Source organism: Battus philenor, unplaced genomic scaffold (assembly GCF_028537555.1).
Source record: "Battus philenor isolate CCGP_79_NKW_IND1 unplaced genomic scaffold, ilBatPhil1.0.hap1 SCAF_6, whole genome shotgun sequence".
Classification (NCBI taxonomy): Eukaryota; Metazoa; Arthropoda; class Insecta; order Lepidoptera; family Papilionidae; genus Battus; species Battus philenor.
The window spans coordinates 8,394,177-8,408,035 of NW_027181726.1; the positions used below are offsets into that span (position 1 = coordinate 8,394,177).

Below are 13,859 nucleotides of genomic sequence, written 5' to 3' on the forward strand. Positions count from 1 at the left end.
TTTTTTTGGACTGGACTCACTGCTCCCCAAATGAAAAGTTAGTAAAGCTCGAAGGCTCCCGGGGCAGCCTTAGCTCTGGCCTCTTTATACTATTGGGATGCCGCTGAGCTCTTAGATTGCTTCGGAGGACGCTACATGAAATGACAAGACTCGAGGGCTCTCACTTATATGTCTCGGCTTAGGCTCACACTCGACAATAATTCCCGTTTAACATTTTGACTGAAAGGCGATCGAGATAGCAGAACCTGAAACTTATACTTCGAATAATACTTATTTATCGACGAGCGCAAGTTTAAGCCGAGATATATCTGATCTAATTTTTTAATGTGTTATTATTGTTGTCGCTTCAATGCTTACCAACTGCTGAACACTGTAATATTTTCGTCGTTCCCTCTCTAACTATGCTATTTAAAGATGAAGGTTGCATGCTAAATCGAGGTGGCTGCATTTGTGCTGAAATTACAAGAAAAAATATCTTTTTATTTATAAACATGTAAAGTCAAAAACATGTAAACATGAGAGTTATACAATTAAAATGTCGAGATCGACATAATATAATCAGTCCCATTTCTGTCACCAACGTTTACCCTATGATAAAAAGGTACAATAATCGAGTAGCATATATAACAAAATGTAGACAATAATGAAAAAACATAAGCACTCGCTTGTGTTCACTGTATAGTGCATTGCAACAACCACGCGGTCATGTTACCGTCTATAATGTGTCAACTATCTAGCCACTATTAGATATTATTAACTCTGCATATCTTATAGTTTTGCTTATACGTAGTAAGAATTCGATGACCCATAGAAACCTTATAATTGAATGCTGGAAATATTCCCAAACTTTAACTGTAACTTGAATTTAATTTTTATTTAAAAATATGTTAAGTAGCAACATAAGCATCTTCTTTTGAGAAAAGCGCTCGGAGGTAGAAGTTTTTCATGTCGCAAAAGTAACATGAACAGTTGCCAAACTCTGTGTTGCAGTTTCGACGAAGCTTGGCGGCGGTTACTACGCGAAGCCGACGGAAAGTTTGTGAGCAATACGACTCGCATCATTTAACCGCTAAGTCTGTTTCAACACGCTGCTAGTCATCGTATCTTTTTAAAAATCATATAAAATCAGATTCCGAAGATAGTTTTCAACACCTTACACTGCAACATACTCTCAGTAGGTTTAAAAATATGAAGGTGGCCATTTTTTTAATATATTGATATTTCTTTTTTTTTTTCAGAAACAAACGAACATTAAGAATTATGACAAGAATAAAATTAAAAAAAAAAAACCACAAATGCTTAATTCACAATGTTGTCGATGGAATATATTTGTATACATGCTAAACAACTGTGTGACTAAAGGAAAAGCTGGTAAGTAAACGAATTAAGCTGTACTTTATAAAGGTGATTGGACATAGGGTTAAAAGCCCTTAATGTGTGAATGTATGGCATAATGAGATGACCAGCAAAAAGTTTTTAGGAAATTTTGAAGATGATTAAACAAATAATTAAGGCAAGTCCATGCCCAGCAAGTTTGCTGGGAAAAATGAAAACATTTAAAAATATAAGATGTAGTAATTCGAATTTTAAAAATAAACGTTAGTTATTATTTCTGAACCCATTGATTTTTAGATAGAGTAATCCTTTTATTGACATCAAATGTAATTAATAATCATCCATTTAAAAACTTCTGTACTCCTTTTTTTAATCAACCAGTATAACTTCTGCACCGCGATTACGGTCTATCTAAAGTTATATATTATATCTCTTTTCCTCTATTTCTCTTTTCAGCCGATAGACGCCCTCTGTAAAGCATAGGCTTCCATAGATATCTTTGAAGGAGGCCTAGGCCTATCTTTCCATGAAGATATACCATAATCGCCACGCTTGAGGTGGGTTGGCGATCGCAGTGTGGTCTCAAGGTGCGCAGAGAACACTACTGCCCATCCTCTGGAAGCTTGTGACCAGTGGCAATTTTATATAATTAATGCACAAAGTGTGAATTATACGAGCTAATATAATATATTACATTTTAATGTTATGTTCTGAAATATGTAGCATGTCTTATTTATAATCAGGAACGTCCTAAACTACCCTTTTATTCACGTTTCTAATCTCCATAAAGGTTGTCTGGTAGAGATTGCCTCGAGCGCTAATACAGCCTGTTGTCCCACCTCTGTGTAAATTATTTAATGTATTTATTATCTATATTCTTGTGTGTGACATATTTTGAAACGAGGTGTATGTTTTATTGTACTTTGGTGTAAAATAAAGTGTTAATAAATAATATGTACTTATATTAAAAATTATAAATAACGGAATTGTTTCATGACCACTTTATTTAACAAATAAAACATACATTTAAGCATGTGGCAAACTGCATTCCGAATGTTTAATTGTGAGTCAACGTGCAAGACAAAAAACGGCGTCAATTAAAGATAACGTCATACAATTCGGGTCAAGTGGCGCACAGCACTCTGCGTATTTTACAACACCAAACTTCGTATCATTGAATCACTTCAGCTAACTTAAACACTACGTCATCGTGTAAGTTTGAAAATTGTAACTTTGTAATTAGTGCAAACTAACTATCCAATTATTTTTTTAATAGAACGTGTTTAATATTTTAAGACAAGTTAAAATATTTAAGTTAAGTATATAGTGTACTATATTATACGAACGAAAAATTACTCTGTTGCTAGCTTCAAACCTATTAAGAAAGAAAATAACTGAACAATATATGAAACCGTTGTTTTTTTAATTTTTTTTCTAAATTACTTTTTTTTTTACCAAATTGTATGAATAAATGAATATTGCTGTTTCTTTACAAATCTCAAAAAATATATAAACATTAATGTTTAATGTTTCCTTAATGTAAGTATTTTTAGTAACAACTTTTTTTTTTGGAGTTCTCTTTGTTTGTAGGCCTCCTCCAGTGTATCCCCCACATCCGTCTTTTGCCTTGGTCACCCAGTCGCTTTCTGCGATTTCCGATTTATCATCTCTCTATATTTTATATAAAGCAACTAAAAGCCCAGAAACGTCCAGGTCCAGACGGTTTAACCAACGAAGCCCTAAATTTAGGACAACGAGCTCTGCTACGCCATTTAACAGTTATTTAAAACGATTCTTGTTTCCTGGTGTACATCAGGCACAGTACTGTTGTACAAAAAAGGAAACCCATTAGCAGCTATAGGGAACTACAGACCAATTAGCTTGTTACCAAGTCTTAACAAACTCTTCTTTTCGTTAAAATTTCAAAGATTATCAAATGCAATCGACAACTCTTAACCCAGAGAATAAGCGTGCATCCGATTTGGTTACTGTACAACTGACCACATTTATACATAAGAATAGATCTAAAAGTATACTGAGTTTAACCGAACGCTATACATATATAACTTTCATCGACCACAATAAGGAATTCGAAACTATTACTTACATTGCTACAAGGGATGCACTGAACCAGCATAGTGTTGCCAAAAACATGTCAACATTATAAAAAAACATTTTCAAGAAATGCAGATGTATAACTTAGTATATCTTTTTTACAATCACCGTTTACCCTATAAAACTTCTAGGTAATTTACTCACGTCCTTCTGTACTAAAACGTGGTCAGTGAATTGGACGCAATTCAATTTTATTAAAAAATCATAGCGATCCAAGCAGCTAGTCGGTTGTATCTCCAATTCTCGCAACACTTCATTATCAACAGCTGGCTTGTTTTTCTACACTGTATGTACAGAGAGTGGCAACGATCGACCGCTATTTAAAGTCGTGGTTTGTGATCGCGTGACGTTCCCTTCCAGATTATACTCATGTAGCAGTTTTACTATAAATACTTAAAATTAACCAACAATGCACATTTACTATTTGTTTTATCAAATATTGCAATTCACAATACTAAAGATGAAAAATAATCTACTTATTTATTTTGGAAATGTGGCGGTACGTTGGAACGTTATATTTTTGAATACATATTATTTTCATACGAGGTTTTTTGGGACGCCTATATTATTGATATATTTTTAATAGTTATTATGTATAATAATACAAAGAAGAAAATTTACAAATATTTACGCAATAGAGCCGAAGTTACCACTCTATTGCTTTATTGTTCAGCTATGTTTTCGCATTTTACTTAAGTATATTATATGGCTTACAAGTAACGCATTTCCTTCAGGCGGTAGAACGGTCGTGAGTACGTCTTACTATTTCTACGTCGCACAAAGAAATATTATTTAAAGCACAATTATCAACTTAGATCCCAAGTGCGATTGTGATGCGAAAAGCTGTGTAAAACAAAAAAAATGTTTTTAATGAATACTTATTATTGGATATAAAATTTACAGCACGTCTTTTGACCCTGATACTGCTAGTACTCATCCTAATTCTCTCTTAGGCAGGTTATGTTCACAATTTCTGGATTTTACAAAATACGTGTTATAGCATAACGGGCTCTAAATGAGAATTCAACAGATTTGCTTTCCTGAAACCTTTGCAGCATTCGGATGTTAAGTGTACTGTATCAGTTATTATTATCAGAAGAATGTCCTGCTCATCATATCATAGTATAAAAGATAAAATACCAACTAAAATTCTTGTAAAGTTTCATTTACGCCACACAAGGCTGTCTGCTTAGGCGTCCTAGCCACAGGGTAAAAAAGATTCTCCTTTCCTTAGCAAACAAGGATAGGACGCCAAAGCATGTCTTGTCTACACATGAAATGTTTCTCTAATTGTAGGCAAGTGCCGAGAAAATCTTTTAAATTATGAACATTTGTGTAAAACAATTTAACTTTTGGAAAAAAAATTACCATATTAAACTACTCCATATCATGAATTATATCTCTTTGAAATTGCTATAAGATTTAGGAACAAAAAAATAGGTCTTGAAAGATCTATCTTTTAATTTAATATGTATCAATTAAAGGAAACTGGTTATAAATGAAGTTACCGGCAGAAGTCACGATGGCTACTCAACACGAGTTTGGCCATATTGCACAAAGTATAACTAATATGAGTCTTCTGTGAACTTATTATTTCTCTAAATAAGGTTAAGAAGATAAATAAAATGTAAATTAAAGTTATATAAGAGTCAAATAAACTGTGATACTGTAATAATCTGTGATCTCGGAACGAGAACGGGGAAAGAAATTCGACGTGTGAAAGAAGATACAAAAGAGAAGGGAAGAAAGGGACTGTGAAGGACAGAAGGAAAGTATATATATGAGGGAACATATAAAAAAATAAAACCTACTATTGCATAACAACGGCCGTAGTTGGTGGTGGAAGTGAGCCCATTATTGCAATGGTGGCATTGGTTATACATTAATTTTCTTCACAGAAGGACATAGATGCGACTGATTGTTAGGCGCCATTTTTGTTTAAAGGATCAGTTTATTTCATTTTGTTAAAAGGTTAAAACACAATACACAAAAGACATCTGTAGTATGTTCAATATCTGAATCCCCACGCGTAAGTAATCCTTTTTACCGCCCTTAAAGGTATATATTGTAACATATTACGGAGATTTCTTCGGGTTTAACAGCCTTAACCCTTTCTGATCTATTTACGTCTTGGGATCTTGTTCCTAACTAAGATTAATTCTTTTTATTCTGTAAGGTGACAATCAGCACGCCTATAACAGTTCGCTGCAATTCAAAACTCCATATGTCTGCGTTTATCACTTCCCAGAATGAAAAGAAGCTAGCGCAAAGAATATAAATTGAATATACTCAGCTATAACATTTTACTATTTTCATTAACTCTATTTTGAACTTGCGAAATCAACAAACAATTAATTATATGATTTTCGAACCTTAACGAATAGTGAAAGCCTGCCGGTATAAGGCAATACGAATAGCGAGAGCTATACGAGTTTTGTGAGAAGAAGTAATATTTTTTGTATTCAGTAAGGTGTAAGAAGTTTCGCTTGTGGCAAGGCGCGTGTAATTTATTTACTTTGTACGTGTTATTGATTGACTGCAGCGCAACCGGCCCAGTTAGCAACAACACGTGTTGCTTGTATCAGTCCAAGATGAAACACTAATTGATTTATCGTACACAATAAAACGTGTTGTTAATTCAAATTTATTTACAGGATGTTTTTACATTGTTGATATAGTTGATTTGTTTTGTTGTTTTTTCTTAAAGCCGGTTATATCTATGTTGTCGTCGAATTAACACTCCTCATAAAAAATAATTTATTAAGTTGTTATGCTCGGCCTTTATGTAAAGCGATGCAGAATTTTTGTATGCAACTTATTTAGACTTGGAGAAAAACTGACATATTTGTTGGAACAACAGGATTACTTTTAGACATCAAGCAGAACCTTTAGTACAGAGCTACCGAAACCGCTGTACCACGTTTAAGGCATATTTGGTTAGATGGGGGCCGAGAAAGATTGAGCAAGAGCACCTTCGCCGCAAGCGTTGCTTCTATTGACGGAATGGCCGATACTCTCCGTCTGGCCGCTCGCATACTTAAGCCACGGCACAGTAGTTACGAAAGCTATATAGTCATCGTAGAGATTTGTTATTTTTCCTTAGTCACTTCATGAAGGGTCCGTCTAAGCAACCTTAGAGCTTGGAAGTCTTGCGATTTGGAATAACATTCAATGCAATAATAGATATAAAACGGCTTGAACGGTGACTCTCGGTAGAGCTATTGAGCTTAGTTGCTATAAAGAGCTCTAGAAATTCCTTCAGCACGTTACCTCCTTAATTCGGCAACGCTATAAATGCGAGCCAAGGCTCTCGGAAGGGCTATTGAGCTTAGTTGCTATAAAGAGCTCCGGACACTTCTTCAGCGCTTTAGTTAATTAATCCGATAAAGCTGTAAATGTGTGCCGGAGCTTCCGGAAGAGCTATCGTTCTTAGTTGCTAATTGAGCTCTAGAAGGGCCTACAGCGCTTTATCTCCATAACCCGGTAAAGCTTTAAATGCAAACGGACAAATAGCAGTTCATTGACTGCTGTTTGTTCGTTTGCATTTTTTTCATTAAAAAACAAATGGCTTTATTCATAACAATATCAAAGTATTAAACAAGGCACCATAAGTGTCGCAGCGGCGATGATACCGCGAACGCAGCCATGATGTACATTGCGTTATATACTTTGATAACGCGATAAACTATATTTGTTATCGCCAACACTAAAACTGACACAGTTTATTTTTTATAAATAATTTGTTAGGTACTAATTGGAACAAAGCAAATCGTTTTTTAAGTGCCTAACACTTTTCTGTAATTTCTGCCATGTGAGAATTAAGACTCGGACATTGTAAAACCATGTACATAACTTGGATACAAGGCTGTACTACTCATTATGAACTATATAATAAACTCGAAAAGACGTCGCAAGGATTTGCTTTGGACTTTGCTTGACTTTTGCTCATCAGAGCCTTGGAGCGTGATTAAAAACAACCATTACTAAAGATTTTATTTGGCTTAGAGAGTGTAATAATAATATTAAAACGAATGTACCTACGTTATTAAATATAAAATAGTTTAACTCCAAAATGTCAAACATTAGAAAACAAATTATTGTAGACGTAAAATCTCCAAAACCCTTAATACCTCTTGAACTAGTAAATGATTTTTTCTATAATTAGATTGTTCAACATTGGGACGCCCGGCGATTCGTTATTTTATAATTTGTAAGTGCAGAGAATTCGAATTTTGTGCTGGCATCGTGTTCTTTAAGTGGAAGTGTGAGTAAGCTACTTAAGTGATGAAGGCTACAATACATCACGAGAAATATTAGCCGATAGCATGTGACGGTTTTTATTTATTGTTAAATCACACTTAAAAATCTCCTGCCATCACACGACAATGGTCCTTAACCACTTTAATTATTTTTTTATTATATTTAATACTTAACACAATATTTACAATTGGAACTTAATAGTTATGACTTAAGGTAGTGGGCGCTAATTTGCTACCTGGAGTGAGTGTAACTAGCACAAGCACGTGATTGTATTTGGTAATTTAGTACATTTTGTAGTTTCCAAATAAAAAACCACGACATATAATTATGAATTTTAAACGACTTGAAGCTAATCCCTGAATATTGAGCAAGTAGATCAGAGAACTCTATTTAACATAAACGACCGCTCTAGTATTATCAATTTGCGAGATCCTTTGTTCGGTAAGGGGGGTCATATTAGTTGGTTATTGTAAAGTCAGCCAATCTTTATCTTGGCGGGCTCGTTAACCAACACCTTTGTTTAATATTACATAAAAAATAGTCTTCAAGTTAATGGGACTATTAAGGTTAGTTTAAGAGACTATATTACAATGAATGATTTTGAACTGTATTAACCACCATAACATAATTGGCGCTGGGGAAATCTGCAATATATCATGCTATACTTTCATAAATATGCACAGATGTATTTGTCAGCACTAAAGTTTTTGCTCTATAAAAGATTAGTTTGTATTCCACAATTTACAGATTTTGTATTAGTCTTTATATGTAGAGAATCCGTAAGACTAGATCGCCACGATAACCAGTCCTGCCCCGCCCGCATCCAGGGACTTCCCGCGATCTTAACTATGTCATCGGCTCGTAGTCGTCACTCGAAAACCTTTCGGCCCCAATGTCTATTTGCCTATTATATTGCAAGAGCGATTTGCCCCTGCCAACTGCCACTTCAGACGAGTAATTCTTCGAGCTACATCGGTGCTCTTAATTTTTCTGCGGATCTTGTCATTTCTGATTCGATTTCGCAGTAAAACTGTGATCATAGGTAAATAACAGTAGATTAATTATCACTAAACTTAATTCCGGTCATAAAATTTAATAGTACTGCTTAAAGTGCTTAAAATAAAATCTGCTAGGATTCAGTATCGACGGTTTCATTTTTACCTATTAGCATTATCATCTAATAGTTTTAATATAATATGATAGTATTAGTATTATTTTAATATGATAGTATTGGGATTGTTAATACAGTGCTCATTAAATAAATATTTTTTTGAATAATAGTGTAAGTAAATTATAGAAAAAAATATGAGACATTTGATGTTAATATTGGTTAAAGTTGCGTGATCTGTATGTTCATGGTATTCAAATAATATCGCGCGGTTACTATCGGCCTTAAAAGATCTCCGTCTGGCTGGCATTCGAACTGCGGCAATGCCCCCCTAAATGGCACAAAGCAAACAATTAATTGACCTACATATGCCTTATTCTTTGTGACGTTAAAAAATAAATGAAACGTAAGACTACAATTAACAAACAACTTGTAGAGTCAATAATTTCGACTTTATTGCAATAAGAAAAACTTTCCACATAAAAAAATATAACACATTATAAATACAGCAATTATATAGCTGGTATAAACGACATGTAACATAACATATTGGTAGGTTGCTGTATGACTATGATATGCGCATAGACATATAGTATTATTTATTTATTAAATAAATTCCTCGAATTTGGAAGTGTCACAAGGATCACTTGCCACGAGGTTAGCGTTACGCTCGTCTATTTTTAGAAAAATCTAAATAGTCCGCTTTATACATTAATTAAGCCCCCTAGCTCCTGGGAACTCGTTTTGTTTATGTTCTTTAAATAAATGTTATGAAACCCAGATTTCTTATTATACTCTATGAATCAATGCTTATAAATCCAATCTTAAATTAAATTTTAATTTACTTGTGTATGTTTGAACACAAAATATTTATGTGGCTTTCATAGCTCTGCTCTGAGCCAAGTGCCAATACCCTGCCGCTGTCTTAACAAGCCTATTCAACTGTTATGTTATGGTCGGGCTTCAAAGGTGTATTTTTTAAAAAACGCTTGTTTTGATTTCCGTTTGTATAGTTTCTATGAGTATATAAAATTTTACTCTGTTAGTCGTAAAGCTACACGCGTTTTAAAAAAAAGTTTATAAGAGAAAAATGAGACTTCAAAAAATAATAAGGAATTTATTATTTAGTATGAAATATCCGATACATACTTCGTATTAATACAGTATTATGACTAAGTTCCAAATAGGATTAGCGTAAATACGTTTTCTCGTTTAATGATAGCAGTTACGTTGGGTTTTTTTCGCGGAGTCGCTTTTCCAACTTTATTTAATTTATTCAATGTCCCGGTACGCAGATGCTCGGTGTTAAATGTTTAAATTTATGACTTTCGTTTAAATTTTTCATTATACTCCCAATAAAATGTGGTTATTGTTAATAAATACTTGATTTCCTCGATCTACGGTGTGAATTTTCTGTTTATCATATAATAATTAACTACATGTTATTTCTTAACGCAGATCTTAGAATTATCCGGAATAACTCTATTTACTTTATTTATCTTAAGGACTGGACATCGTTGTACTTATGCGGGAGCCCGCATGTTTAGCAACGAATGTGTTCCTTCATTATATATAATGATAGGTCTCAAGTTATAGGAGTTAAAACTCAATGCCGTAAAATGAACATACAATGGAATGCACAACGGCTTCGGTAACGAGGAAATTTTTCCCAGACGCCGACTCGGCCTATCGCGTGCTCCGTCAAGTTAAGCTGGACACGGTCCTAGTCCAAATGTTCACGGAGCACGGAAAGTTCTCCAAGTACCTGCATAGGTAAACTCCGGGAGTCTCTCATGTATCTTCGATCCGGGTGTCAACCAGAGCGTTGTGCACCTGACCACCGGCTGTCCCGTGGTAAGAGCAGAATATTAGTCTCGGCTAGCAGATAGATTAGAGTACGAAAACGTCGCCTCATTGAGTAAAGAGGACTGTCGCCAGATCTTTTTGGAGTTCGAAAAGGTTATAGAAAAAACAATAAAAAGGAATAAAGAATTATAAAGTGCAAGGATAATCAAAATAATAAACTAAAGTGATAAAATAGTTGATAATAGAAACGTATAATAAATGCGATATAGATAGAAAGAAATTAAATAAATAAAATGAAAAAAAAAACAAATGGTAAAAATTTATGTAAAATTCTAAAATTCTAAAAGAAAAGCGAAAGAAGTAAGGTGACATTTAGAAGGAAAGTAAGGATTCCGTTCTAAAATAAAGATATTGTGAAGGAAATTCAAGGAGAGAATGTAATACGTTGAGATGGGCAAATAATGTATATTGAAATAAAAACAAAAAAAAGGAAAAATGTATCATGTGAATAAAAAATCCTGGGGTTGAACGAGAGACTCCAAAAACGGGGCCAAACAAAGAAAAAAATTAACATATGTTGTATAAAAATAAATGATAATGATAAATTTGTATTTGTTGTGATACTAAAATTGTGGCCCTATATAAATATGTTCTGGTAAAATACAACGCATTCGTCACCGTTTAGGAGCCATTTGTTAAACTGAAATAGTGGTTTTAAAACATGGATGCATCAAGTGGAGGCATCAATTTCGACTTACGTAGAGTTTCCGTTACGTGACTCACGGTTAAGGCACGTTCGGGCGATGCTAGACCACTAACATACTTAAACAGCCACGGAAGGCGATTTTATTTTCCGAGAAGTTGCTGCGTCGAGTCGCGTCGGAATTACGATGAGAACTTCAAGCTTTGTAATTTGCATAGCTATACACTTGATCGTTTGTGGACGCTATAACAATAGTTAAAACATTTATTGACGTTGATTACATACATGCCTCGTTTTGATAAACGAGACAGCAGCTGCATAAGCATAATATGTAACATTAATATCCTAAAAGTAATATTTATCTTAAAATATATGAGTATAGAGATTATAATTTAAAATTCATGATCCGTGTGCCAAAAATCTCCGGAAATTGTAGTCTAATAAATTTGAAACGAAACATTACATAGTACTCGCAATACAATATTACATTATTCAAAATAATTCATTACCGAAGCTCTTTTGTAAAATGGACTTTGTCCTTGTGAAGTTTCCGCTCGCATTATGCATCGGTCGCGTTCACTCAACAGTTGGGCGCTATGTAACACGAGACGAACTGCACCCGCGTGCCTCTTACTTCACTTTCCGCCTTATTTGTGTTAGGGAAACCTTTTTTTTTTCTTCGAAGGCATTATTTTCATTTTATATGGAAGCCCCATGAGTGTCGGACGCGCTATGTAACCAATCAAAATTAATACGGTTACTGGACTGTTTGGAACAGACGTACAAGTTAAAAAAAATTAAAGCCGTCTTTTAGATTTCATTACATATTCAGGTTTCATCTGTACTACACCTTTGGTTTAATTTTTCATTTTACACATATACGATTTTCACTTATTTATTGACTCATCACGGTTAGGCAGGAGCACTCTCATTTCGTCGAGCAGAAGTTAACTAAAAACAGATTTTACTAGATTCCACTCGCAAGCGTATTGAGAGAGGTCCATAAACATACGAAACGGGCGGAAGACAGTCAGTAATATGATTGCTTATAAGTGTAAAGGTATAAAGAGGTGAAAGTAGCGCTTACATGCTTTTAATTTTTGCAATTAATGTATGGTACACCTTATCGAAAAACACAAAATGGTCTCATTAATAACATATAACGTATTAACATAGTAAGTAAAGCGCTTTCAAAATTATAATTACTACATATTAATATATAATGTTTACTGTCTCTACTAATTTTGTACTGACCCGTCGCATTCTAATAGAAAAAATTTCTAGAGAATCACTATGTACAGAGTGGTTGAAAATAGGTAGTAATAAAAGCTTTAATGCATTATGCTGACAAATGAGCAACACATCCACCACTTTAAAACTTTCGCACTTATAAAGGAACAACCTATACGTAAATATAATTTAATTGAAAAATATTATCGGTATTACAACATTAAGTTTTTATCCAAATTTTTAAGAAAAAATTACCATGATTTTATTGAAAATACCAGGCATTAGCTATTGGAACGTTCGAACAATTGATAAAATTTTATTATTGGTTATTAATTTTCTTGGGAACGGATTGACGTTATGTTTTATTGTTTACTGAAAAAAGTAGATAGACGATTGTAACTTCATATAAAGGATGCGGAGTACTTTTGTAAGTAACATCGAGATTGCTTTCATGAATTGCTGCTACGGTTTTAGCAGCTAGCTTTTGTTGGCGTTCTGACTCACACTCAATGAATGTTAATTGTTCAGATCTGATTTACAATGCGTTAATTGTGGGGTTCAGTGTCCGTTAACAGCAGCTGTTTATCGTTTAAACGAAAACTTAAATTAAGTGCCTAAACAACAACACGCTTTCTCTTAACTTCTAACATTAATTAATGTTTGCATAAAAATAATTTCTAAATACTTTTCATTTATATCTCAATACATATTTCATATTATATATGATTCACACTTTGTGCATTATTATATAGGATTGCCACTGCTCACTAATAAGAGGATGGGCACCGTCCAGACGTACCATAATAATCATACTGTGATCGCTAACCCGCTTGCCAAGCGTGGTAATTATTGTATATCCCCCATATATATTTTTGGGGATGGCCTATGCCTTCCGCTGAGAGTCTATGGCTTAAAGAACGATGATATATTTCATATAAATATGAAAATAAAATTGTTTTTACTAAACTTTTAACAAAAAATCAGATTTTTCAATTTTTTTTTTGTTACGAGTAATTCGAGCAAGTTTTTAATGAAAGTAAAACATGTTAATCGCGATTTGAATGATATATTTGCGCAGTTTGTTATTATTTGTCGGAACAATAAAATGACAAAGAATTACATTAAAACAATTACATAAAGACATGTTTTGGTATAAGGCCATGAGATATTATTTAATTCTAAGATTTTAACAATTTTTTTTTAAGAAACTGCAAATTACATACAGCGATGGAATTATATCGTATTACTTGTACTGTATAAAGACTATTCTCGCTTAAATTCTTATTACGGTAACAAAAAAAG

At 33.7% G+C, this 13,859-nt stretch overlaps 1 protein-coding gene across 5 annotated transcripts in view; it reads right to left on the reverse strand.

The window, feature by feature from the left end:
* Positions 1–13,859, reverse strand: part of sdk (sidekick cell adhesion molecule) — a 51,609-nt gene that overhangs the window by 24,375 nt on the left and 13,375 nt on the right. For all 5 annotated transcript variants that reach the window (XM_068774029.1, XM_068774028.1, XM_068774027.1 and 2 more), the window contains exon 2: positions 358–453. In XM_068774029.1, coding sequence (XP_068630130.1) covers positions 358–453 — 96 coding nt within the window. The remainder of the gene's footprint in view (positions 1–357; positions 454–13,859) is intronic.